This window comes from Danaus plexippus, assembly GCF_018135715.1.
Source record: "Danaus plexippus chromosome 22 unlocalized genomic scaffold, MEX_DaPlex mxdp_33, whole genome shotgun sequence".
In the NCBI taxonomy this organism is placed as follows: domain Eukaryota; kingdom Metazoa; phylum Arthropoda; class Insecta; order Lepidoptera; family Nymphalidae; genus Danaus; species Danaus plexippus.
In genome coordinates, this window is record NW_026869856.1 from 987,660 (window position 1) to 1,015,377 (window position 27,718).

General features: G+C 30.2%; 2 protein-coding genes across 3 annotated transcripts; one reads left to right on the forward strand and one right to left on the reverse strand.

Annotated features, from left to right (window-relative positions):
* The first annotated feature begins 385 nt into the window (after positions 1-385).
* LOC116773571 (homer protein homolog 2) lies at positions 386-26,056 on the forward strand. 2 transcript variants are annotated; one of them, XM_032666050.2, is made up of 10 exons: positions 386-487; positions 3,861-4,017; positions 11,294-11,425; positions 12,879-13,049; positions 14,061-14,126; positions 14,417-14,538; positions 21,502-21,671; positions 21,931-22,046; positions 22,624-22,740; positions 23,629-26,056. In XM_032666050.2, exons 1-10 carry the CDS (start codon positions 462-464, stop codon positions 23,668-23,670), a joined length of 1,119 nt encoding a protein of 372 aa, XP_032521941.1. In that variant the 5' UTR covers positions 386-461; the 3' UTR covers positions 23,671-26,056. The 2 variants fall into 2 exon arrangements, with proteins under 2 accessions (XP_032521941.1, XP_061384829.1); XM_061528845.1 differs by lacking the exons at positions 386-487; positions 3,861-4,017 and adding an exon at positions 9,611-9,745.
* On the reverse strand, positions 15,261-19,108 carry LOC116773572 (uncharacterized). Its single transcript, XM_032666053.2, has 4 exons — positions 19,035-19,108; positions 16,650-16,781; positions 16,105-16,201; positions 15,261-15,668 (listed from the first exon to the last, which is right to left on the reverse strand). Exons 1-4 carry the CDS (start codon positions 19,044-19,046, stop codon positions 15,400-15,402), a joined length of 510 nt encoding a protein of 169 aa, XP_032521944.1. The 5' UTR covers positions 19,047-19,108; the 3' UTR covers positions 15,261-15,399.
* Positions 26,057-27,718: the final 1,662 nt, after the last annotated feature.

The window sequence follows — 27,718 nt, forward strand, 5'->3', positions numbered from 1 at the left end:
TAATTTCGACAATTATATATCTTCACGTTATATCGTTGTTTGATTTTACAGTATTATAACATAATATATTTTAGAACATTTCATTAGTCCAGTTTCATTGAGCCATTTTTATTTTAGAAGTTTCATTGTAAGCGACATCTAGTGGCAAATAGAATAAGGTCTAATAATTTTATACTGTCAATTTATGTCAATAGAGGGCTTATCACAAAACGCTTCGAAATTTTATTTATTTATAATGAGAACAGCTTTATTCAATTCAAAATCAATGGATAAGATTTTTTAAATAATTAAGTAACAATATTATTTAAAAAAATGTCTATGGAAATCTCTCATTAATTTTTTAATGATGGTAACATTGTTTCATTTTTACTCTTTAGTTTATGGTCGGACCGCTGCGTGACAGTTGTGTGAGGAAAATTGAGAATTATGAAGTAGGATACTTTCCTATTTATTGTGTTTAAATGACAGCAGGAAGAGAAACCATGGGGTAAGTCCGAAAATTATTGACCCCGTTTTCATTTTTAAAATAATTAAATATTAAATGTCATATATTATATGCAAAATATGAATTTTTCTCAAATCTCGATATTTTTAGGGAGGGGATGCACTTTACCAATGCGAAGGGATATTTTAGATTTTCTATATAAATAGAAAAGATTTGTTAAATCAAAACAACTCTTTGAAATGCACCATCACATTTGGTTCTAATATTAATGAAGTTATTATTATATATTCTATGAATATATCGCAATTTCCGTAGTGGATTGGATTAGCTAAGAGAATTGATTGCATTCGATTGAACGCTAGACGCTCGTGGCAATAAGGTCGCTGGGGGACGGTGGGGTCGTCGCTATTTATATTTATTTTATACTCGAATGATTTCTGTTTACGCGCGAATTAATAGCCTTAAAAACTTTCATGGGCTACTGACGGCGAAATAATTGCCCTCGTAATTTAGTCAGCGAGTTTTCTTTATAATTTATGTTAGTTCATTATTTTGTCCAAAACTTCAAACAATTTTTCCGATAGCATGTTTGTTGTTGTTATGATAACTTATCATTTAAAATTTGACATTTATTGATTACCTATCAGCTGTCATTAATAATTCAAATTTGTTGAGATAAAATTCAAAACGTAATGAGAATCATTAAAATTATTTCAAAATATGGTGGAAATTTCTGTTATTTATAATTTTAAGTAGTGGCATAAAGTACATATACAATATTCTGAAAATATATTTTTTGTATAATATCTCTGTTTTGTAGAAAACTAATAATCTTTTAGACTAATATTACTACCATTTTCTATGCCATTTGATATTCTGCTTCTCAAATACAACATATTCTTATGGTTAGTAAAATATTACATATCGCCTGTCCTGTGCCGCTTTGCATATATTACCCTCTGACATATGTGTCAACATCTTTATGAAGTTTAATTTGACGTCTCAATTCCCTATATTTAAAATATATTTTTTGAAAACTATTGTTTCATTGTAGGAGTAATCGGTTAAAAAGTAGCTTAAGCTACTCCTTATGATATTACCTGTCTGCGTGTGTGTTAAATTCCTATCAAAATTGGTCCAGCTATAGTACAGATAGACAGAACATACATAGATGGAAGAAAAATTTGAACAACCTTATTTTCAATGTAGGTATATATATACTTTCATATGCGATTAGTGAAAGTATTATAAAAATCCCAAACAGAGACTCAAATCTTATTTAACATCGCTGAGGGTGTATAACTACTATAGTTTTACTAGAAGTATAGTATAGTAATGAAGTACATGTTAATTTTCTGTTTGTAACTATGTCTATTTATGTGGATATATTTTTTTAAGGTACATGAGAATTCTGAAAGAATATTGTTAATTTGTGCCTTAAAAATATGTAATGTTTTTTTTTATCATATAACTTTGAATTTATTATAGTCTCTGCTAAATTGATAAATTGTAAAAAAAAAATATTCTAATTAATACCAGCACAATTATTATTAGGACCATAAAGTCTTAAACAATTTCATTTTTATATAAATAATGTATAATTTTATGTATATATATATATACATATATATATTAAAGTGTACATATATAATGAGATAATAAATTGCATATATAATACATGCAATATCTTCATCTCAAGATGATAACTTTTGATAATGTGTGTATATCTTATCAGAAATAACACCAAAATTTTTGTATCTTTGAAATATATGTATCTCAGTGCACATGTTATTAGTTTGGGTCAACTTGTGTGTCTCTCAAAATGGACTCTCAAACGGAAAAAACGTAAGATACATATATATTTAATTTTTTAATTTTTTAAGGAAAAAAAATACTTTAAGATGAACTAACTTTAATGATAAATAATAAATATAACGGCTTACACTCACATATAATGTAATAAATTGCTTAATATAAAAGGTTTTTTGAATATATTTCATACAAATGATACACATAATGTAAAGAGTTTTTGAAAAGGATATTTTATTTATGTAAATAACTCGAGCCTTAGTTTTTAAATACATCCTGCAAGAAAAGGTATACATAATTTTTACAGATTTTTGATTTACTGTCTCTTGATTTCTATTTCTCCAAACATTCTCATTTTTGTTTACATCAGAATGAAAGCCTTTGTACATATGTAGTTTTTATTTTGAGCCGATAATAATATATGATTAATCTCACATTACCAACCATTCTCTATAAAATCTTGGAAATTATAGTTTATAAAGGTGGAAAAAAAAAATATTGATAATTAAAATATTGACTATTTTACATGAAAATATATAAAATGAGACTAAAAAGTATTTATTGACTGTGAATGAAAAAAACATAATAATTGCCATATAAAAAAAAAAAATTGCAATTCAATCATGATTTTAATAAAAAATGTTTTTTTTTGTCATAAACCACAATCCTGTTATGGCGTTGTTCATAAAGTATATTACAAAGTATACTTTTCTAAATATCCTTATCCAGTGTAGAATAAGCGCGTCTCAGTCGTATGTTTTATTGTAATCTATTTATTAAAAGAAATTAACCAAGGAAATCTTTATTTGAGTTGTTACTTGTTGTTAATGAGAAATTAGTAAAATAGTTTTATTACAAATTCAAATTTAAATATAGAATAGAATGTACGTAGACACGAGCGGGAATCACACTTGCGACCTTTGGTTTATTTTATTTCATTTGATAAAATCTCTGTTAGACCATAAATCGTTTATTCCGAAAGCAAACTCGGCAGTTTTGTTTAAGCCATTCATCAATAGCGGATTTATTCGTTATTATTCGTTAACTTTATTAATTTACACGTTTTAACCCTACATATTTACTGAGACGATCTCGGAACTTAAATCTTAGTACCAGTTTGTATACTCACACTATATACGATGCGTTTGAAGTTTCTCATTCAATAACGCACGTTAATACTATAATGTGACAAATTTGTGTATGACAAACTACCACGGCTTTGCATAACCAAACTTAACAAAGACAGGTTTCAGTTTCATTAATATTTTTTTGCAAACAATATTATTAACCAATAAATATCAAGAAACTAGTGATTACTCGTACCTGTGTTAATGATTCAGAGGTATTGATTTGAGAAATAAAAAAAAAAATATTGATCGAGATAATATATGATTCAGCTATATATATATAATGAGATGTATGACTTTCGCGAGTATCCATTTAAATGAAACTAATATTTTCGGATTACTACGCGTTACTGTATTATTTTTATATCAACATAATCCCAACGTTTCGGTTACTTTGCAGCAACCTTAATCACGGGTAGACGAAATTTGAATGTCTGTCAGTGGGTCTTGTTATATATATGTTGGTTTGTTTGTTCCAGAGAGCAGCCGATCTTCACGTGCAAGGCCCACGTGTTCCACATAGACCCGAAGACGAAGAGATCTTGGATGTCAGCTAGTTCAGCGGCTGTTTCGGTGTCATTCTTCTACGATTCATCCCGTAATCTGTACCGGATCATCAGCGTTGAGGGCACCAAGGTAAGCATTTTAAGCATTAGGCATGCCAGTTCATAGATATTAATAGACCTTGGCTGAATATAATGTGTAAATTGCAATGAAATATTTTTTGTCTATGGAAAGTCGTAAATTGAATTGGCATTGACAGTTGTGTTGCGTTGACAATCTATCATATGATTTGTGACATACTAGTCCATGGATTTTACGTGACTCTGGCTGTATATGATGTGCATACTTGGTATTAATTTTTGAATGACGTAAATTGAATTGACATTGACAGTTGTATTGATCATGTGAATTCTGTGTCATAATAGTCCGTCGATATTGGCTGAATATAGTGTGCATATTTTTGAAGAAGATTATGTTATAGGTGGTGGGAGTTTAGTAAGGATCTGTACCTTAGTACACGCTTGCATCGTCAACTATAATTCTGGGTTGCTACTATGATTTACGAACTTTTATGTTTAAAAAATTTGTAAATGTCCCGTTATTAGTTGCATGAATTCAAATAGTCATTAGTGACTAGGTAGTACGAAATCGGAATTTGGTTACTTTGTAGGAACTAGGAATAGTTTTATTTTTAATTATTACTACAGACAGAAATAATATACTTAAACCTAAGTTACATATATTTCGATACTATGAGGAAAATAATATATGATCATCACTTTCACTTAAAACATTAAGAACACTTAAAATTTCGTGAGAAATTCAATTAAATATTTTTTTTACATTTAATTGACATTTGAATAATGCAGTTAGAGTATTTAAAATGTATAAAAAAATAAAATTAATAAATATTCTGATCGTAATTAACTGAACCCGGCTTGTTTTGTGAAAGCTTTCGACTTCCATTGTTCGGGTTACTCTCGCAGTTGCTCTCATCTCAGGATGTAGCGCCCTTCATGTCCGACACAGTTTTTTTTTTGTATATTTGTCTTATTTTCTCAATTATAAGTGCGGAAGGCAACTCGTAGATAAGAAGAAGAAATTAAATACACTCTGTATGTATTATATTATCAAAAATAATTTGCAAAGTTTTAATTTGCAAAGTTTTTTTTGGTAACGTCATAAATAAAATTTTTTACTCGGTATTGATGAAGTGTACACGGTTTTTGAACAAAAGGGGTGTTAAAAATTTGATATCTGTGGCATTTGATAGATTATTTTTTTTTTGGGGTAATTGGGGTAATTGGCCCAGCACTGTAAAAGTATCGGTGCTTTCTCTGAAATTTATTTTTGACGACGTTGGCTATATTTAGTGCTTTACGCTTTACAGTATTATCGTTATATTATCATTTTATAATTTATATTTTTGTTGTTATTAAGACTAAAGTTATTGTTACAAAATGACCGTCTATTTATCCGGGTATTACATCTTATCTCCTAATCGGCTTTAATTATATAGATAGACTTGTAAGCTAGACTTTATAAATAATACAGGGTGATTCGAAAATAGGTTTTCGGAAAACAAATGCTCATTTTTTTCAGGCTTTTATTGTTGAACACAGACAGTATAACAAAATAAACATGACCCCTGAATATCATTAAATATAATCATTTTCTTTTTCATTTTTACTTATTAAAATCTATTTTAAATTTCAATAGAAAAAGTTGCATTAAAATACTTCAATACGAGCAGGAATAGAACCGGCTACATACATTAAGTTCGCTGTACCAACTAAGCTATCGTGTCCTATATCCAGTGGGTTGATCAATCAATAGGTTAGGTATTATTTTTATAAGATCCTATTTAAATTAATTCGTCCTTTACTTTATTTAATTTATTAATCATTTAATAATTCAATATATGTTTTATGTTAAAAATATTATTATATGATCTATTTTGTTTACAAAGCATTTAAGAATGACAAAAAAAATTAATTGCCAATTTCGCTCTAAGCCGTGTTTAATGTAAACAGGACGTTAATTTGCTTTCAATTTTCTATACTTGTATTATTATTTCGTGAAGGAAATAAATGGTTTATGATAATCTGTAATTTAAAGTCTAACTTAAATTATAAAGAACTCTATGTTATTGTGAGTAAGTGTCAAAATGCTCTGGTGATGATCAATCAAATAAATACCATATATTATTATAGCAAAGGAAAAATAATGAAACTACTTGGAGAATGGAGATTACTCATTCCTGGATCTTAACAAGTATATTATAATAATATTAATGAAATTACATCCTCATTATATATATATATATGTATATATACACACACATGTCAAAGTATTCCTTTATTAATAATGAAGGCTTTATTAGTTTCAGTATTATCACATTGGATTTGTTAAAGAGAGAACGAAAAAAAATTAAGTTAAATTTTTCACTGAACAAAAAGGATGAGGTTTTCAATCAAGCTTCATCTGTGTTTGGGATGTACCTGTTTGGTATTTGAATTCCATATGAGTTGTTCAGATTGTATGGACATATAATGCTGGTATAATAATCTCTTCAGCACCTATTTTTTTATTAGGATCTTTATTTTTTTTTAACAATAACGACGTTGTAATTTATTAATACTATTAATTCGATATAAAATCATTTTAAGAGTTACATTTTTAGATTAAGATCTATTTGAATACATGACAATTTACCTATATATATATATATATATATATATATTCAACTTAAAATAACCAAATCAATATCTTAAGACAAATTTAACTCACCCTTACGATATAACAACGTAAGTTACGTGTAATAAAACGTGTTATATTTCGCTATTAAAATGGAAGTGCTCTGGAAAAGCTTGATTGGTTCATCGAGGGTAGATGACCCCATCGCTAGCATTAAAGTCGTCTCAAGGACACATAATACTACAAAGGTCGGTTTGATGTTGTTCTAAACAAAACTAAGTATACATCTCAATGCCACTCAATAAGATAGAGCCTTTTCAATAAATCATTTGTATTTCAGCTTGTCTTTATCATATTAGTGACATGTTTGATGTACGCATAGAATCTGTAGGGTAGATATTTTATTAGCATATTCCACTGTATTTTTTTTGTAAGAAGTTATTGTTATCTGTGTTTGTTCGATGTGATGTTGAAATATTTCAATAGTTGTATCTATCATGAGTGTTAGCTAACAAAATTAATAACAATTTTATGTTTACGTTGTTATGAAAGCCAAATATATCACAAATTGTGATAGTGTGTCAATTGTATGACACGTTTACTTGTATATGGTTGAAGCTAATAGTTTCTGGAGTATTATTGTTGTTTATTTATATATGAATATATTTTTTGATTTGAGCATTCGATAAAATAGAAATTGTTATAAGAGAATGACATTTTAAATGAAACAGGTTTTTTTTAAATTTATTTTGTGTTTCAACATTGCGTTAGACTTCTACACACGTAGTTTATTGTTTTCCATTTTTTTTCCCCTTCCAAATAACTGGTTTGTTGAAGTTGTCTAAATACGAATTTGTTTTTAAGATGATTTCCACAAAGTTTTTCTTTCTTCCTGTCGAGCCATTTCTTCATGTTTAGGAACAAAACATGACTATGACTCGGGGCTAGTTTTGGAGGCTAGTAGAGCAATTCATACTATTTTGTCCAGGGAACGGCACATTTTCATTGTCGTGGCAGAAAAGTACTTTTCTTTGCACAAATTTCTCATTAAATCGATCCAATAACTTGGTAAATTCGTAAATAAGCCAATAGTTGTTTTTCCCTTTTAAAATTAGGAAATGTGAATTTTATCACTAGCAATCCAAAAAAATTCTTGCCATGATTTTTTTGACTGCTTGCCAACATACCTTTGCCTTTTTGGCGCTAATTCACATAGTCACAGTGAAACCCACGAGGTTGTGAAAGGCGTAAAATCTCGTACTTACTCTGGTTGAATGACACCGAACATTCCTCTGAAATTTTCATATTTCTGCCAGACACGTACTTATTGCGGATTGCCAATATCAATTACTAAGTTACCTAAGTATACTGTATGACATTTTTTTTTGTATGACATTCTTTTTTTCAATGACATTCCTTGATAGCGTCACGTGTCCAATTGACTATTAGAATATAATGTAGTTAACTATAATGCCATTAACATGAATAATCTGACTAGCTTGGTGGTTCAATTATGACGCCCCGAGAGACGATGGAGGAGATAAATGATTGTCGATCAAAATGATTATCGATCAAATCTAACAAAGCTGTTAGATTTGATCGAGAATCTCATAAAGTACTGCTTTCAATATGATGGTACGTTATAAAATTTATTCTTATTTTGATATCGCTCTTATGGGATTTGACATGGAGGTGATTTTTTTTTCTTAATCTAATGCCCATAAAACAATCATGAAAATAATGTTGATGGACTAATGGCAAAAAAGGAGTAAAAAATTTTTTTAAACTCTGTATTTTTTATAAAGATAGTCGTATCGGAGTAAAATAAAAAGCATTTGGAAGCACGAAGTTTCTATACCTTGCAAGAGAAAAATACACGTATAGCACAAATTAATAAATTTTTTGAGAGACAATCTATCGAATTCTTTTCTCATCTGATTTTTGGTGTAACAATGGCAAATTGTTTAAATAGGTTTAATGTAGGTTACTTTTCTCAAAACGACCATTTCCGACAGCCTGAAAGATTGAAAATGGATTGCTTACTAATTTTATTTTTTCAGTAAATGTTTTATAATCATGAACTCGAGTGTTCAAAACATAACTTATTATTCAATATAATTTCAACGAAATTTAGCATTTTGTTTCTGTCGAAAAATTTGTTCCGATTAATGGTCGTTAAATTTTATTTTATACGAAGTTTTTTAAAGCATCTTAAATTATTCCAATAAATTTTGAATATATTTAATACAAGAGATATGTTTAAAATGCAGAGCGGTTCGTCTCATTGAAATGGATAAATTAGTACCGCGGGCTAGATAATATGAACTCAGAATATTCTCGTAAACAGCCAAGTACTTCATACTGGGACTATAACTATAGTAAATTTCCTTTACTGTATACAATAAATCCAAAAGACATTTTAAAAGACTTAATTTAAAATCTAGAATTATATGTAATGGAGACTTTTTAATCAAAAAAACGTAATAAGAACTATATTTTATGCTTTTAAGACAAAAGAAAATGTTTTATATATTTTATATCATAATTAAACAATTAATAAGACTAACGCATATGAGTCAATAGTTTTACATAGCTGCATCCTTACCATGATGACGGAAGCTTTAATGATGTCCAAGGTCTTTTGGTTGAATCATTTTTTGCAACTAGCTCTTTTATTAATGTTATACGATGTATAGTATATTCTTTTTTCTATTTTCCCAGCAGTTTTTCTATTTATTAATATTAAATCTAAAAGAAAATTTTCATTTGATTATGATATTGTGTTTCTTTTTAAAGATTCTGTTAGATTCCATAGATTTCAAAAAGTTGAGATGTTATGATAGTTTATTATTGGGACGTTAGTTATCTGAAGAAGTTTAGTTCGAGATAAACATACTATATAGTATCTATAAAATATTTGTAATTATAAACTTGTAAATATACTAATTATACTAATAAATACTAATAAATCTCTCATACTTTAAAGAAGTTTTAATTAAGTAGGTTTGTTAATACCTATGGTTCAAAATCATAGGGCCCCAGATCTTACTTATTATCTAATGGAAAAAACATATATAATAGGTGAGCATTACTGTGCACAGTGAACGTATACATGTCAGCTAGCTTATACCGATGGTAAATCCTCAGCTACTAGGTGCCGCAGGTAAGTAAAAATTTGATTCACTTCACTTATAGTCTGAGGTCTGATTTTTACGTACGTTGTAGAAAATATTGTAAACAATTTCAAATTAATACTGCCAGACACATGAGACGCAATTTCTTCATAGTGATTTATTTAAAGAAACATGATTTGCTGTAACTGTATACCAACGTTTGAGATATCATTGAAATACTCAATTAGGATAATTAATGTATGTAGGTACCGTGTAGGTAGTGCTAGTGTACTATAGTGGAAAAGTGCTACGCTGATTTATAATTAGACTAAAAATACTAGAAAAATAAATAAAAGTTATACTTATAATTGACTAAATCACGAGGTTAAAGAATAGCGAGACGAAACCTCTTAGCATTCAATGGATTCACCGTGCGGTTGCCGGGTCCATTGCGTTGAAGGCAGAGGAGCTTCAACAGCGCCTGGGACTTGCGACCCAGGTGTAGGTTTTAGGTACTCCTATCATATAGGGGTAACATATAAGGGTATAAGGGCTCACCTCCACCGTCCAAGCTCCTCTCTCTACCTAAACAAATTTGAAAAGAACCCACTAGGGCTGCCTCAAAGTACGTTCCAAGAATGAGTAGATGTGAGTTCTGGACAGGCCCAAGTCTTTTAGTAAGTTGTAGAGAGATTTAGCCGTTATATCTCGCGCTCCCACTTCTACCGCGTACAAATCCACGACGAACCTATTTCGAGTGAGTTCGTTAGTGAGTTTTATTTCGTTTATTATATGTATCGTATTTATTCGTTCGTTATATTACGATTACTTCTTCAGAATTAGTTGAATGCATACTTTTTTTAATATGCACACGTCAAGTATTATTGACGATGTAACGTCGGGAGTATGTACTTATATATGTAATACAAATCGTATTAATGATTTTTAACCCTTACATAATTATTAATAAAACATAGTTTTTATAATTTATAAGTTACCCTTTAAGTAAACGGACAAAGTCAACGAACCTGTAGTCTAGCCTAGTTTGTTTGAATTTTTGTCATTTCAATGTACATGCAAAGGAATTTCAGTGTACATACGTAAAATGGATTTTCAATGTACAGAAAATGGATTTTTAATGTACTGAAAATTGGTTTTCGGTGTACATAAAATAGATACTATAGCTTTATACAGATTTCAGGTTACGTTTATGGTTGTCGTCTAAATTAAAAAAATATATGTCAACAGAACTCGACCTTTCCATCAAAGGTAAAAAATTTCGCGAGAAGTAATTTGTAAATACTCTTTGATATCTTAAGACTTCGAATGCCTTTTTTTGTGTCTTCCTTAGAGAGATTCATTCGTAACTTTTCTAAATATATGAAAGCGCATGTGTGTAAATATTTACTCATGTCTCAAATGAAAATTAAAATTATTTCTTAAAAATATATAATTAACACTTCTATTGTGAATGTAATGATAAATGGTTTATAAAAAGATTGCTCTTTCAGCGACTCCCTATAGTAATAAAAAATCAACATAGGGAATAATTTGTGATATAAGTTGTTTGGGGATGATGATGAAGATGTTTGTTCCAGGCGGTGATAAACAGCACGATCACAGCCAACATGACCTTCACTAAAACCTCCCAGAAGTTTGGACAGTGGAGCGACGTGCGAGCCAACACCGTATACGGGCTGGGATTTGCATCGGAGGCGGAATTAGGAAAAGTAAGATATACTTTAGTAAGATATACTCACACACACGTACACTCATATACACGCAAGACCGTACGCACACGCGTAAAACCGAACGCAAGCATAAAAGACCGTACACACATACGCTCACGTAAACGCCCGCATACGCACACCCGTGACGTCATACAAAATACAACTGTTACGATATGTTCCCGTGTAATATACTCAGAATGCACAGATAAATTATAGGATATACGATATTCTTATCTCTGAGCTTGCACTATCGAAAAGTTTTACCATAACCCGTTAAGTATATATTACGTGAAACACGAACGAACATCCATACATCTCAATCTCATATTTTTATATAAGTAGGATGTGTATACACATATGTAAATACTATACTATGTATGTATATTTTACAATCGAAAATACAAAAGTGATTGACTCATACTATATATTGTATAGTGTATACAGGGGTTTAAAAGAATAAAATTGCACAAAAAGCTGTTAATTATAATAATTAAGATAGATATGTCCTAACGAGATTAATTCTATCCTAAGACTTAAATTTTATATTCATTTAATAAAGTCATATTTAATTCTCGATATCTTTAAAGGGTTGTGCTTTCATAAGATGCCTGGTGGAAGTCTTAAAGGATGTCTCATTAAGTGATAAGGATTTTCTTTACTTTGCAAAGAAAGATTCTATCTTTCTATCAAACAAAGACTTTCGTAAACTTAAATATAGATAATTTTATAGGATGTTTAATTATATAATGAGATCTAAGACTTTCGCGAGTTTTATGCATTTAAATGAAACTAATATTTTTCAGATCTACTACGCGTGCTTTACTTTTTGTTAATACTACATACTCCCGACGTTTCGGTTACTTTTCAGCAACCGTGATCTCAGCAACGAGATTTGAATCTCGTCTGCCCGTGATGTCGGGAGTATTTAGTTTTAACAAAAAGCACGCGTAGTATATTCGAAAATATTAGTTACATTTAAACGTTTAATCATAATTAAATCTGTACGCGACTTCACTTATACTTGAAGTACATTTGAAGCATGTGTTACGATTATTGTTTTATATATATAATTGATACTAATAATGTGGAATGTAAGTTTGTGTGTCGAGAGATATATTCGACTAAATCCATTAATTTCAGTGATATATATTGCTAACTGTACATCACTGGGTTTGATAGCTCTTGTTAATGTTTGTTATTTATTTATCTATGCTTTTATTCAATCAACAATCTCATTCCTACATACATGCACATATGTACATTAATTTGTATTTTTCTACTATAAGAACTTAACTTGCCAATCATCTCATCTGATGGTAACCAGTGATATAGGCTTATATACCAAATGCATTATCCCAGGAACAATATTATTAGAAACTTTTATGTATATATTCATCTATATTACAATTCCTCCAATAAAAATTAATTCATTAAATTTTAATATCATGTCCAGTTCATAGAAAAGTTCCAAGAGGTGAAAGAGGCGATCCAAGCCCAGCAGTGCGCTGCCACTAAGGCCACTAACGGCTCAGGCGCCGCCACGCCAGTTGCCTCTGCCACCGCCAGTCCCCTACTGGCAGCTCGGGCAGCGGCTGACGAACCACCGGCGCTGTCTCCGGCACAGGTGGGAGAAAGAGATAGAGATAGAGAGGGGTAGTGAGAGAGAGAGACACATACAAAGACGTGAATTAGAGAGAAAGATAGCATTTTAGACAGAGATAGTTGCTTGGTGTGAAAGAAAAAGATATGGATGATATATTTATCATCATATAATTATAATAAATGTAACATGTAATTATAGCAGAGTTTATATAAGTATTGTATGTCTAAAGTGTGAATGCTCTTAAACAAGAATGATCGAATGCATCTTAAGACAGGTATGTAAGGGGGGAGGTCATATAGATGTATAGATAAAAGTGTAATATATTATATTTTAGTCGAGAGTTTGGGAGTGGATACGGAGAAATATTTATGTAGTATTAAATAGAATATATATGGAAACCAAATGGCAGCGACATCTATCGGTTTGCCAAGGGAGCTAATTGAATATAAATTACAAGTTATCAAATAAGTTACAAAATGTTGTTGCTCAATACAGTCTACACGCTCTCATAACGTGGATGGATTATTCAGAAATCTCTTTACAGTCCATTCTATTAGTTATGAATGAAAGTATAAAAAACGCAAACTCACCCATACTTCTTCACAATCATTAATTTTATTAATAATTATTATGTATCTGTGTGTATGGCACTGATACAAAATTGATGAGATGTTTATATACATGGGAAGAGACAAAGTTATATATAGACTTTCTATATATGTGATATATAATATACAAGCATATAGTATGTGAAAAGATGTATTGAGAATTCAGGCGTTGGAAGGAAGAAAGGACTAGCAATAATGTATGGAATATAAGTACCTTTGTGTGGTATAATGTTAGTGTGTTTGTGGAATTTAAATGCAATCTGTGTATTTTTTAATCTCTTTTTTTATTTTAATCTGTCCTTCTTAATCTTTTTTAATTTTTAATCTGCATTTACTCTTACAAAACTTATGTAACTGTATATTAATTCTTAAATTTATATTTTTTATCTGTATTGCTTTATAACCTGTGCTTCTTTTGTTACAGCCGAAGGTGGAAAATGATGAGATGATGGTACATCAACGAGCTCACTCCGTCTCCTCCTCTCTACAGGTTAAACAACAATAACTATAATATATCAACTAATATGCAATACTTCTTTATACAATGCAGAAAGAATAAAAGTTTATTAAATATATATAACGATTAATTCTGAAGTTCGGTTCGGGACACGATAGCTCAGTGATTAAAGTGACTGAAACGCTACATTTCAGATGGCGCGGGTTCTAATCCCGCTACTAATAAATTTGTCACTTCATATAATATACTTGAATTTCAATTCATGAAATACTCCTTATTGTGTTTATATATGTGTAATCTAAACAATATAATCTATATAATAGGGTGGCTACGCGACCGTAGGCCGTTCGCCCCGCCCACCAGCTACGGCTACGAGTGCTACGGACGTAGACGACACACAGCTCAGATACGAAAATGATAGGCTGAAATTAGCTTTGGCACAGAGGTACAACACTCATATATAATATATTATACATTGATAGTTATTAGTTTTTTATTCTGGAATTTATATGAAAAAGGAGATAGATTGAATGACTCGATGTATGTATGGCTGTTTGTAAAGAAATCTTCACATAGTATAGGTAAGTAACATGTAGTCACGCGACACAGACGATAGATGTCGCTGGCGGTGGGTTCATTTGACTATTTATTATAATTCTGTATTCTACTGGTACTAAAGTAGACTATATATATATATTGAGTGATATGTATATATATACACATTTTATATAAAATGATTAGTCAGTAGTTTTACAAATTAAATATAATTTTTTTTTATTTCCTAGACATTTTATCTAAAAGTATGTATTATGATATCTCCTTTTATAAAAAAGATATTAAAGTTTTAAGAAACTACTATTTTGACGTGTGCTTTCGTTATCACAAGAAAAATGGAACAAAGGTGCTGAATAAAACTAATTTAAGTCATATAAATTATCTGGAATAATAATTCGGTATAAAAATATTTCCATATATATATTATATTTATATATAAAACGTCATTGTATTGACACAAAGTGTATACATAGCAAGTTTTTGTACAATCTAACAACACAATATTTCAGTCTTCGGATCAGACAATACAATGTTCTGGAAATAAATATAAGCACATAAGAAACTCACCTATGAAAACAGAGAAACATAACACCTTAGAATTATTTGAGCGAACTTAAAAACTAATTAACAAGGAATAAGATTGTTTTTTGCTTAACATTAGTTGGATCTAAACAGGGATTTAATGTAAAGATATGACATGACTACTAGTGTTGCCATATAGAGTGAATTGTTGTTGGAGCTTTTTTGTGTTTTAATGTTCGTAACTGCCAGCTATCGGTACAAAACCTTCTTCTAATTGTTGGTGCTCGTTGTGGTACCCTTCGTACACCGGTTTGAATTCCTCTGAAGCCTCCTGATAGTTGTAAACCTGTTTGATGTAACCCTTTTCTTCTGACGATGCCTTATAGTCATGTTTCGGGGTACCTATTTTATGTACTACAGCGTTAAAACCATTTTTATCATCGGCTTCGTATTCCACCACACGTTTCGTTCCATCGGTTTCGAGAACTGTGTACTGTCCTGTAATTTGTATGAGAAAAAAATTATTCCTTAAATGTTATATAATTCGTTCCCCTACCATGAGTTTGATATTCACTCATCACCCGTAAATTTTTACATATGATAGTATCAAGGTATATAAATTAAAATCTGTCAGTTAATTTGTTTAATTCGATATGCAAGCTAATGGTAGGGGTCCATTAATGACTCTTGCGATTAACAGTATTGTATCCAACCAAATTCACTTCCCTAAATAACATAGTTAGCAATCTTATATATAAGTAAACAAATAATATATATTTATATTAATAAATCAATGTCACTATGGAATCTATATTGTATATGACCATGTTATATTTGATTAAATATATTTTTCCTTATATATGATTTGTAATGAGTTTGACTTATACAGTGACAACTGAGACATTTTGTAGGAAATAGGTACATATAATGATACCTTTAACTTTGTCACCGTCTCTTGTTTCCCAATGTTCTTTATCGTCGCCGGTGTGGGGATCCTTTACGGAGTAGTCGAATGAGTATTTCGGGTGTGCCTAAGGATAAAGATACGATGTAATATTCAATAATCACATCTCGATATACAGCTAATAGATGGCGCTGTTAATAAATGTTAAGTACGGTAGGTAGAAATTTGTCATGCTAAATAGTGTACTTAAATTATAACACTAGACACCTATTCATGCTTCTTTTTAAATGAAAAATTGTATATTAATCGTATTAAATTTTTTGTTGTTTTTGTAATGATGATTTGCTGGTTTTAATGTATTTTATTTCTGTTTACATATTTAAGGTCTGTTTTTAAGACGCCGTCTTATATGTAAATTTAAAACGCATCTATTACTAATGGCAGTAAGTACATTAGAAAATGTTATTTGTTGGATGAGCTCATAATCTTTTGTAACATGGGACAGTACCTTCTAAACCAGCCATATCAGCCAATGTTACCGTTTAATGTATCTTATCAGTCCTTAATATACTAACGTGATAGTCAACATCGTATTCTCCATGGTGGTCTTCTATAGACTCTCCCTGTATTTGGTAACCCTCGTGGCTGTTGTACCCGTAGTCGAAAGCGAGGGTAGACGCTGCCAGCACGAACAAAGGTAGAAGTTTCTGGAGAATTTGGTTGACGTGGATTAGGATGGATTACATGTATTGCCTTCTCTGTTTGTCGTGTTGTTAGTGAAAGAGACAAGAGTGAGGAATATTTTGGTATAGCCTTCTCTGTTTATTGTGAAGTGAGTGAAAGAGAGTGAGTGTGAGAGATATTTTGCTTGTCCTGATCGTAAATAAGTGAGGAAAAAAGAGAGAATTATTTTATAGGGGTATATATTTTAATAAGGGTACTTTTAGAACTAATTAACCTTCGTTCTTAACTATCAGATTATTATGTATATATTTTTAACTACCCTCTAAAACATATTTCGGCACGTCGATAAGGTAAAAATTTATGCATTCCAAACAGCTTTAACATATTATTTTACATAACAAAAGCACTATACAAAGAATTAAGGCGAGTCGTTAAATAATAATATAAATTTGCAACGCGTAATAAAGCAAAGACTCGTTAAGTAACTCGGTCGTCTGTGGTACGGTTATTATGAAAGAATTTGTTCGCTGACTCGATGCTTTGAGACCTCCCGCTAACAGGATACGAATGATGCGCTCCTATAGTTATAAATGACATAGTTTACAACGAAAATGATTATTATAAAAAACTATGAACACTTTAATAGACAAAAAATTTATGAGTTATTTGGAACTTTTATGATATAGAGAAGTTGTACGGATAAAAAAACTTGATATTTTTTTATCAATTAATAAATAATCAGTCCATAATAAAATTTTAAGCTAAATTTTGGCTTAATTGGTTCAAGCAATAGGAATATGGGGATACTCTTAGTTGATCTTTTCAAAATTTATAAACATGCAATACATATGCGGTTGGGGAGTGATTTCGAATTCACTGTAGAATACATATATATATTATATATGTGTGTGTGTGTGTCTGTGTGTGTATGTGTGTATGTGTGTGTGTATAAAATGCAATAATGTAGAATTAACTGTGGAATAATTACTGTGTTCACTAATATTACCGAATCAATATGTAACGAGACATGTGTCGGACGTAATTCAAACATTACGTGCGCTCACACGAGTGTAATGAAAGAAAGTTGACTTTGATTTGTACTCATTAAATAATGACTATACATATATAAAGTTGAATATGTCATTTTTTTCATATATATATTTATATATACAACTTATAATATAATTTTTTCATACAGCCTTTTTTCGAACGGATTAAGTAAAAAATTATTGGAGCTTTTTTTACGATTTTATGGTTTCGATATAATTGATATTTCTATAATATTTAAAGGTATACGTTTGTTTGTCTGTCACGCGACCTCATTAGGTGGGATGTATTAATTTGGACAAGATTAAGAGCAAAGAAAGATTTCAATATTAGAGATTCTTACATGTACTAATTGTTAATAAAATTTTCATTATTTAAAAAAAATGTCCAAGAAAAGTCGTCACCAAAAGCTAGTATGTATAAATGATTTCAGACTAAAGCTTCTAGAATGTCAATAATCATCACCAATTCAAGTCAAACATTATGTCACTCCCAACTCGCGGCTTTCGTTTCTCGAGTCACCACATCTGATTTTGCTTAGTCATTTGTCATTTTTTTTTCCGTCAAGCGATACTTTTGCTTTCTATAAGTGAATCTTGTGTGTGATTCGACTCTTTTAAATAGATTTAAAAAAAAATATATAAAAAGGTTTAAAAATAGCTGTATTTTAAAAACTTCCGTACGGGTTATATTCAAAAAGAAAATTACGTAAAATTATTTAGTTTCAATTACGAGCATGTGTATACGTACGTAATTCGTGTCAATGACGTCATATACGACGTTTTCATCGTTTAATAAACTGTAATAGTTTTATCGTAAACGTTATAATAATCCACACCGGCTTCCTCATGTACAGTTCCTAAAAAAATCTAATAGACTGTACGAACATCGCGTGTTATATATTGAAGTTTTCACCATTTAATTGCCCTCGTGTTTACATTTTTTTTTTCTAATTTATGAACGGAAAAAAAAATTTGTGATTCTTCCCATTTATATAACACCTTGGATTATTTTTTTTTTATTGTCGACGTTAAAAAAAAATTTAAGACATTCCTGATAAGCTTCATCACAATAAAAATATAATCAGATTAATTGTAAATATTCCTATAAATTGTCTACAATTTAGACATGAGAAAAAAAAACCAAATAGTATTCTTATTAAAAAAAAAAAATTAAAAAAAAGCAACACTTTCCACAAAATATAAAATAAAAATAATAAACGTACTCACAAATAATTCCATTTTTCGATATAATTTTGTTATAAAACCGACTTGCGAATGCAAATCACAATACACACGCACGCCAACTTATACCCGAGAAATGATTTAGCTCATCCCTACCATACATACATCTACTTTATTCCGCTTATAGTATTTGGATTTTTTTTTTGTATTCCTTACATAGTAATCGTTAATGTCACTACAAAATATAGATAATTAATATTTATGTTCTGAAATACATTCACTTAAAAAAAAAGTAACACTTACAGACTATCAAACATTTTCGTATTAATTTTTAATTAAAATATTATGTATGAAATGTTGATTGTATTGAGTAATTGTTATTATTTAGAAGCTCTAATATTTTAATGTTTATCGTTGTGTTATATAATGATTTTATTACACTCTATTCTCACACGTAAGTAGAGGCAAAACTTAATGCGATGACGTCATAACATAGTATAATTTTAATAGATGCTATTGTTTCTATCGTTTCTTCGTACAATATAGCGTCTATTTTGTCTATATTAGCTTCAATTTTTTTTTGTCATACTAATACCCGTTGCCATCAAATAACGTTTTTTTTAATATACACTGACACTGTTTTATGTCCTACAATTGTACGGCGTGGAATAAGGTTTTGTTGTAACTATAAAGCGTATTTTTTATTATAAAATGTCATCCCACTGATGTGAATTAAATTCTCTGTCTGAGTTTTGCTACGGACGGATCTATCAATGCGCGTTACATCAATCATATGCTGAATTGTGATGAAATAAGATATCTTTGTAACCGAAAATCTTGGTTCGTGGCCTTTCATGGTTTTGAACAAAAAATATCTATTAAATTGGAAAGAAGTTCAAATAATTGAGTCAATTTAATAATTACACACACACACACATATATATATATATATTTGTATTGCTGAATTCATTATTTTATTTTTTACGAAATGTAATAAAAAGTAACAAATTTATTTATTATCATATTTATCATTAAATATCTCCTTAACATCATTACACCTCATGTGTTTCACAATGCTAACGTTTTAATTAAACAATTAATTTTAGTCTCATACAGTAACATTATTATAGCATTTAATAAAAGAGGCTGTTAAAACTTGCACAAAGCCTTATGTAACTAGTGATCTATATACTAAGGGAAGTACATGTTGATAGTATGATTGTTGGAAAATTATCCGTTGGCTACGTTATAATTACATTAATTAATTCCATCCAATTTATTGCTGTTTCTTATGAGCGGTTCTCGCTATACACGAATACAGCCGGTTGCTGCTTGTTATTGCTTATAAGTGAGATATTTTTGTGAGTTTCGATTAATGTTTGTTACGCTCTAGCTTAAAAACTACTTGACCGATATCGATTAAACTTTACAGTACTGCGGTTTAGACATCAGAATGAGATATAGGATTAAAATTATATTCAAATTTCACGTGGATATATTCAGGACGACAATTGTTTTGAATATAGTCGCGTGAGACAGACGATAGATGTCGCTGCCGGTCGGTTGTCCTTTTTATAGTTTTAACACATTTAATACGTATCTGTCTTATAAAAATATCAAATAATATAATTTTTTAATAATAAAATGATTGAAACGAACGAGTGATTCACAAATTATATGAAAAAATCAATGATATGAATTAATTTTATTTTTTACTTTACAATATATACGTAACATTAAAGCTGACGTCTTTTTTTCCATATGTATATTATTTGCAATATTTCTTTCATATCTGTAATCTATTTTGCGCTCCAACTAGCGAATATAATTCGTTAAAATCACGCAGTCTGAGTGAAATTGTTTATTATTATTTAATTTTCAATCCTATATCATTGTCGTGAAAGTCTAGATTCATAAGCACGCGCATCTTATGGTATTGCTCTCGGAGTTTCATTTTCAATACGTCGTTACCGTTTTATAATTTTGAGATAACTTTATAAAAGAAATGTTAGATTAAAAATATTGAATATAAAAAAAATACTTTAATAAACCAAAATTTATATAATCTGTAATAAAAATATTAAATTATTTTTCTCATATTTATTTGGTCTTCGAAATATATGTTTCATTGTGAAATGATTTCGATGTTACGATGTCGTTACGATAAAAATGTCGTGTCGGTTGTATATAAACGTACATCACGCGTCTCGAACGCGTTACGTAAAGATGTGTTTCTCGGTTTACGATCGAAAGTGTTTTGGATGTTCGGACACATTACTATGTGTGAGATGAAGAATACTTTGGATTGATAAGTTATATATACAATCAACACACACACACATATATATGTATTCAATATGCATGTATATAAAAATAAGATCTTTATGCATCTTTTGCCTATATTATCTTTAATTTTTTTTAATATCACGTTCCACAAATATATACAAAGATATGGATTCACGTAATGTTAACGCTATCGGTTATCATAATAAAAAAAATATTATTACCAAAGTTCTGCGAACGCGAAGAAATGGGAGGTAGAGCTGGCTACCCTCAAGAGTAATAACCTCCGTCTGACGGCCGCCCTGCAGGAGAGTACAGCCAATGTTGATGAATGGAAGAGACAACTACATCAGTATAGAGAGGAAGTCGCCAGGGCGCGACATTACGCTACTGGCAAAGGTAAACTTGTATTGACCTTTTCATATCATTTCTGTAGGATTTTTTTGATACTACACTATCCTCTCTTCCAATTACCGATGAAAATATTAAAAGATAATAACGCTTTCGAATGATAGTGCGCGTTTTTTTTTGAATTTTTATTCCACGAACAACATTATCCCTATATTTCGGTTCCTATCAGAAAACCTTAGTTTCCAAAGCGTTCTCGCAAAAATAGATGTCATTAGAAAGTCATATATATATAATTAACGTATCAAAGGTGGTGACGCTAACGAGGTGGAACAGCTAAGGCAACGTGTTGCGCAGCTTGAGGCTGAACTGGCGCAGAAGAACGAAGAATTGGCTCAGATCACCAAGTCTAAGAAGAGTGAACAGGTTCATTCATAATACTTATATATTTTTTGTATATACATATCTGTATACGGTTACGGTAAAATTGTATCCGTATACGGTTACAGATTTATGTCAGTATAAATACATATACCGGGTCTAAGAAGAGTGAACAGGTTCATTTATAACATACAAAAATTATTATTTTTCTATGTCTGTGCACGGTTACGGTAAAATTGTATCCGTATACTGATCCGGATCCGGATCCCAAAGCATCTATTTAAAAAAAAAAATTACCTACATTTGAATCTCGTGTCAGAATTTTCCTTATTATTGTATAGAATCTGTTATGCAGGAATTCATTTAAACACATTAAAAATTATCAGGTCCATCCCTAAAAGATCAGCAAATAAGAATTCCGTATATTGAAATGAGTTTACTGTTACACTATTATCATCGCCTGACTTTCAAGCATATTTTCTATTACGATAAATATTACTCGTAAATGTCTATATTAATAAACCAGATAGGGTAATGTTCGATAAATTTTGTGATTATCTGAAATTACCGAATAATTTGGGCTTTTTTTATATTAATAATATTTAATATTTTCAATTTCCAGGACGCTGAAGCCAAATTGGCTCAGAGTCAACTGGAGTTAGCGCTGGCGGCTCAGGACGGGCAGCGGCAGGTACTGACGGCGCTAAACGATCAGCTCGCACGGCAGATAGAAGAACTGGTGAGTACAGACGACGATGACCCTTAAACTCATAGTGTTGTAATAGAGATCACAGTCCTCAATAAACTGGTTGATAGATGAATGGTCTGTGGATGTCCACAGGCCACAATCCTGATACACATTTTGTTTTTAAAGATTAATATACAACATGTTTATACGAGTATATCCGAACATACTTTTTTTTAACCGAAGGAAATATAGCATTGTATATGAGATATGGTATTTAGCATAGAAACACTAAGGCAATGTTTAAAAAAAAAAATTAAAAACTATTATTAATAATTGAAAAAAAAAATGCCTTAATACTTGGAACCTGAGGTTTGTGGACTATAGAGCGGACAAGATTGACGCATGTCAATATAACTCTAGCTGTCATCTTTTCACTACACAAGATATAATTATCCTGAGATCGGTCCGAATATATCGGGACGATTAAAGAAAATAATATACAATGTATACAATTTTTTTTTTATTTAGAAAAAAAAAACAAATAATAAAAAGCAAAAATTAGTAATTAGAGGAATAAAAACATTTGAACAAATGTCATTGTAGTACATGTACAAAATGAACAGTCAGTATTTACATTTGAAATACTTTATATATGTGGTTTTGTTACATTTGTTTTTTATTTTTTTATCTTCCATTTTTTAAATCAAAATTAAGGTAACGTTTAGGTAAGACATTTTCATCTTGTCTGTCCGTGATTACGGTTGCTATAAAGTGAACGGAACAGTTTATATGAAAAGCTTTGTTTTATTTAAGTCAAACTTTATTTGTATGAATTTATTCACTAGTATCTTCTTAATCGACGTTACGAGTATGTTTACATTGTTTATCTTGTCTCGTTGTACCAGCTGCAGTACTGTATAATAATTTATATGTTCCCAGAGCAACGTCCATCGTGAGATCAGCACCGCTTTACAGACATGAGCCGCGCCCGGGCGCCGCCTGCCGCTGTTGTTGCGACACACGCCGTGACACACGCACGCACACACGGCCGGGGACGCGTACACACACACGGACATACACACATAGATAGCAATGTTCCAATACAAGAAACACGTGTACAATCAACGAACAGAGAATATACACCACACACACACACACGCTGACGTACACACACAAATATAGGCGCGTTGTAATACAATAACACATGTACTATTAGTCAACACAATATGCACAGTACACACACGCCCGTATGCTTACACACACACTCGCATAGCCATTCAAACAGTTTCTGATTTACAAACACATGTACAATTATCAACACAGATAATATAGCCCACTACATCTGTATGCTTTATACACATTCCGAAAACATACACTCCAAAAATACTCGGACATGATATGTATACAATACACTTATGTACAAAAACCACACATATGGACGATTCGCGACGAACACTAACAGACAAACTATATACTATTATATATATTTTAACTCCTACAAAGACTTTGTTTTATAAATAGGCTCGAATTAAACGCTTAATATACTAGATATACACTCGAACTACACGCCAATACACACCACTATGTATCATGACCGCCAACATTGGCCATGATTGGCCATGATTGGCCACTATGGGCCACTCACTACCACTATGACATGCAAAACTTCGTATAATGTGTCAAATGTAAATTGTCTTTTTAGTTTTATTTCAATAATATGTATGTGCTATTGAATTTTCATATTAGAAAAGCGACATCTGTAGTAGTTTCTCGAACTAAATTAAATTTGTATTATGATTCACGTAAGGATACTTCATCGCTACCACGGGTTCGTACTGCTAACTAAAAGGTTTGTTATCGGTCGAAATTTAAATTCGTGGTTAGATAAAAATTAATCAATTAAATGAAATAAAATAATTATTTCAGTATTAAATGTAATTAAAACTCTTATATATATATATTATATGTAATTAATGTTAATCGTCTCAAAATTTCCTAAAAATATTGTTATTATACCACCGTTTAATGAGTCACGTTTTAATAAAACTCCGATGCCATAACTAGTTAGCCACTGAAATCGGTCAAATTAATGTATGTATGACACTTAGCTTATTATTGTGTCGATGTTTCTATAGATGTAAATGTATAATTTATACATTATTAGATTAGCTAAGGAGAATTATTCATATTGTAATGAATTTTTGATATGTTTGAGTTATGTGTCCACACCCACCTATGTTGTAAATGCCAAAAATATATAGACATAGAGGTTCCCCGATGACTGCTGTAGTCATATTAACTTGGATAGTTCATAATCTAGTTAATAATTCTATATGTTAGATTTTAATTATATTTTTTATTATTATTATTATTATAAATATATAAGTAGCTTTAATGGTAAGCGGACAAAAGTATTCCTGGTGGAGCGATCTGCATTTCTTGATATTATAACATTATTGTGTACGGTTCATATATATTTTAGTTTTTAAATGCTTTATATAGTTAAGTGTGACAATTCTATCCGTATATGGGGACGTTTTTATTAATTTTTTTTTTTTTTCAGTTTTCAAACCCTGTGCGTAGAACCCTTAGCAAATTAGTTGATCGTCACAGATAATAAAAGTATATATTATATATATATACATAGAATATTCCGTTTATTATCTGTGACGATAGAAATTTAAAAATGGAACAAGAATAACAAAATAATAATATCATTGAAAAAGGCTGAGGACTTATTAATATACAATGTCTTCTTAACAGGGTATATTTCTTTTTGTTGTGTAATTTTTTAAATAGTGATTGTTATTCGATTTTGAACTCAATTTCTTATTGCAACAAGATACATAACACTATCTGTTCATAGTTTCATATAATAAAATAGCTTTTAATATGTAGGTGAGGTTATCATTACATAGACTATATCTGTTAGTTAGTGGTTAGATAGTTTTATAATTTAATCATTAATTTATTTAACGTTCTGTATAGATGTAGCTAAGTTGTTTCTATGTACAATAGATGATTGTTAATTTCTTATATATATATATATTAATATAATTATTGTTACAATAGTCTAGTTGTATCGGCCGTAACGACCGATCTCAATCGGTTTGCCAATGTATGGGTCGCTGTAACTGGTTGTATATTGTAACTAGGTAATTTTATTATTAGATAGTCTGCATTGCATTTGTATGTTTGTAGGTGATTTTTTTTTGTTTTTTTTTTGGTGCTATTTTTTATTTTTTATTTAATTCGATGTTTCCGTTTCCGTTGTCGTCAAGTGCAATTCAGGCTATATGTACGTATTCTTCCATTAGACGTAGTCGCTGTACTACTATGCGTATTAACAATAAATTGATGATTTAAATTATTTTGTTTTATTATTCCACTCGTATATATATATATAACCTCTTTTCTATCTTTTATAATACGGAAATCAGCTTACAAGCAAAATACTTTTATTATTGTATCATAATTCTCTTTATTTAACGTTTGTACAAACATGTCTATAACCATCGGGATTGATTTTTTTTTTATTATTTTCAATGATACCTTTGGATTCAGATACGGAATACGTGGGTTTAAAAATATTGTTAGCGCTTTAATTTTATAAATAGATATATTAAGAAAATATATATACTCGTGGAGAGATGCTATCCTCGGTGTCTATTTGTAAGCGTTTAAAAAAAAATATAACATTATTTTCAAAAAAGGTTGTATGTGTTACGAGAAGATTCAATACTGAACACAATGCGAATATTTTACTTGTTTTTTGTTATGTTAATAATAAAAATGAAGTAAGTTTATAACTCTCCGCTTGTTTAACGAGCATCTTATTACCTAACTATATGATAAAAAAATCCGGAGCAGACAATATTTTCATATATCGTATTTTCGTTACTGTTTTGTTTGTGTATGTCGCGTTATCTGATATAGACGCTACTTCTAACGCGACAGCTATTTCTAATGATGATATATTTTTTTGGAATAGGTCACCTTTTTTATCACTTTTCTGTAAAAAAAAGATATATTAAAATAGTGATACTATACCTTGAGGTTATTTCATATTGTTCCATATCTAACGCTTAATATTTGTCACAGATGGTTATCAGTCGAGCTTATCAGATGTAGACCCACCCTGATTATCCGGGAGATATAAAATATGTCATTATTTAGCTAACCTCGTTAAAACCGTTAAGCTTCGTTAGATTACAAACAAAGAAAAAAATGAACAGATATTTTATATATCGAATTACAAGTCCTCGAGAGAATGCATGCTACATGAAATCAAAGATACTTAAATATTATCGTAATATAATTATTTTTTACCAAAAAAAGCACCGCGGTGTCAAAACAACGTACTAACTTTGAATAAATTCCGATTTTAATTTTGGGGTTTCATATAAATAAATTTGTTTCTTTCAAACGTTTTACGATTGCTGTTCGTACAAACATTAATCGCTATAAACAACAACGAAAACTGAAAGCTATGTTGCCATAAATATAACGAAGAACTTCAGACGTTGCTGATATATTAAAGCTGGAAAACGTTCAGAAACTCATAAAACGTATGTTCTTTTTTCTGACTTTTCGTTGCTTTAGTGGAAGTTCTAACAAACTTTACCTCAAACTGGTAATTGCATAAAGAATGGTTGTCCAATTCTTTGGTATAACTTAGCAAAAGCGAATTTGAAAGTAGGCGGCGTTTCAAGTAATCAGACTTGAGTAGAACAAATATACTGACTCATTAGATATGACAGAGAGAGCTCTACAAGGAAAAAAAATTAAAAATAAACAATAATTTTCATTGATAAACTTATTTTTGTATCTTTGTTTGATTTCTTAAGTTATAACTATGTTGTTGTAACCCACTGAATTATAAACAACAACTGAATGATTAAAATAAACTCAACAACCAAAGTTAATGAGACACGAAACAATTATAGAAAACGCGTAGTGTATGAGAAACTGAATTTTATTTAAATAAGTACACAAATACGACGGAAACCTCTCAGCATTCCACGGATTC

Bases quoted from the DNA above. Each gene is read 5' to 3' on its own strand.
- LOC116773571 (XM_032666050.2), top strand. From the start codon at position 462: ATGACAGCAGGAAGAGAAACCATGGG. The intron at 14,127-14,416 runs GTTAAACAACAA...TCTATATAATAG, and splicing joins CCGTCTCCTCCTCTCTACAG to GGTGGCTACGCGACCGTAGG. The intron at 22,047-22,623 runs GTTCATTCATAA...TTCAATTTCCAG, and splicing joins AGTCTAAGAAGAGTGAACAG to GACGCTGAAGCCAAATTGGC.
- LOC116773572 (XM_032666053.2), bottom strand. The intron at 16,202-16,649 runs GTTAGTATATTA...CTTTATCCTTAG, and splicing joins AATACGATGTTGACTATCAC to GCACACCCGAAATACTCATT. The intron at 15,669-16,104 runs GTATCATTATAT...TACAAATTACAG, and splicing joins AGACGGTGACAAAGTTAAAG to GACAGTACACAGTTCTCGAA.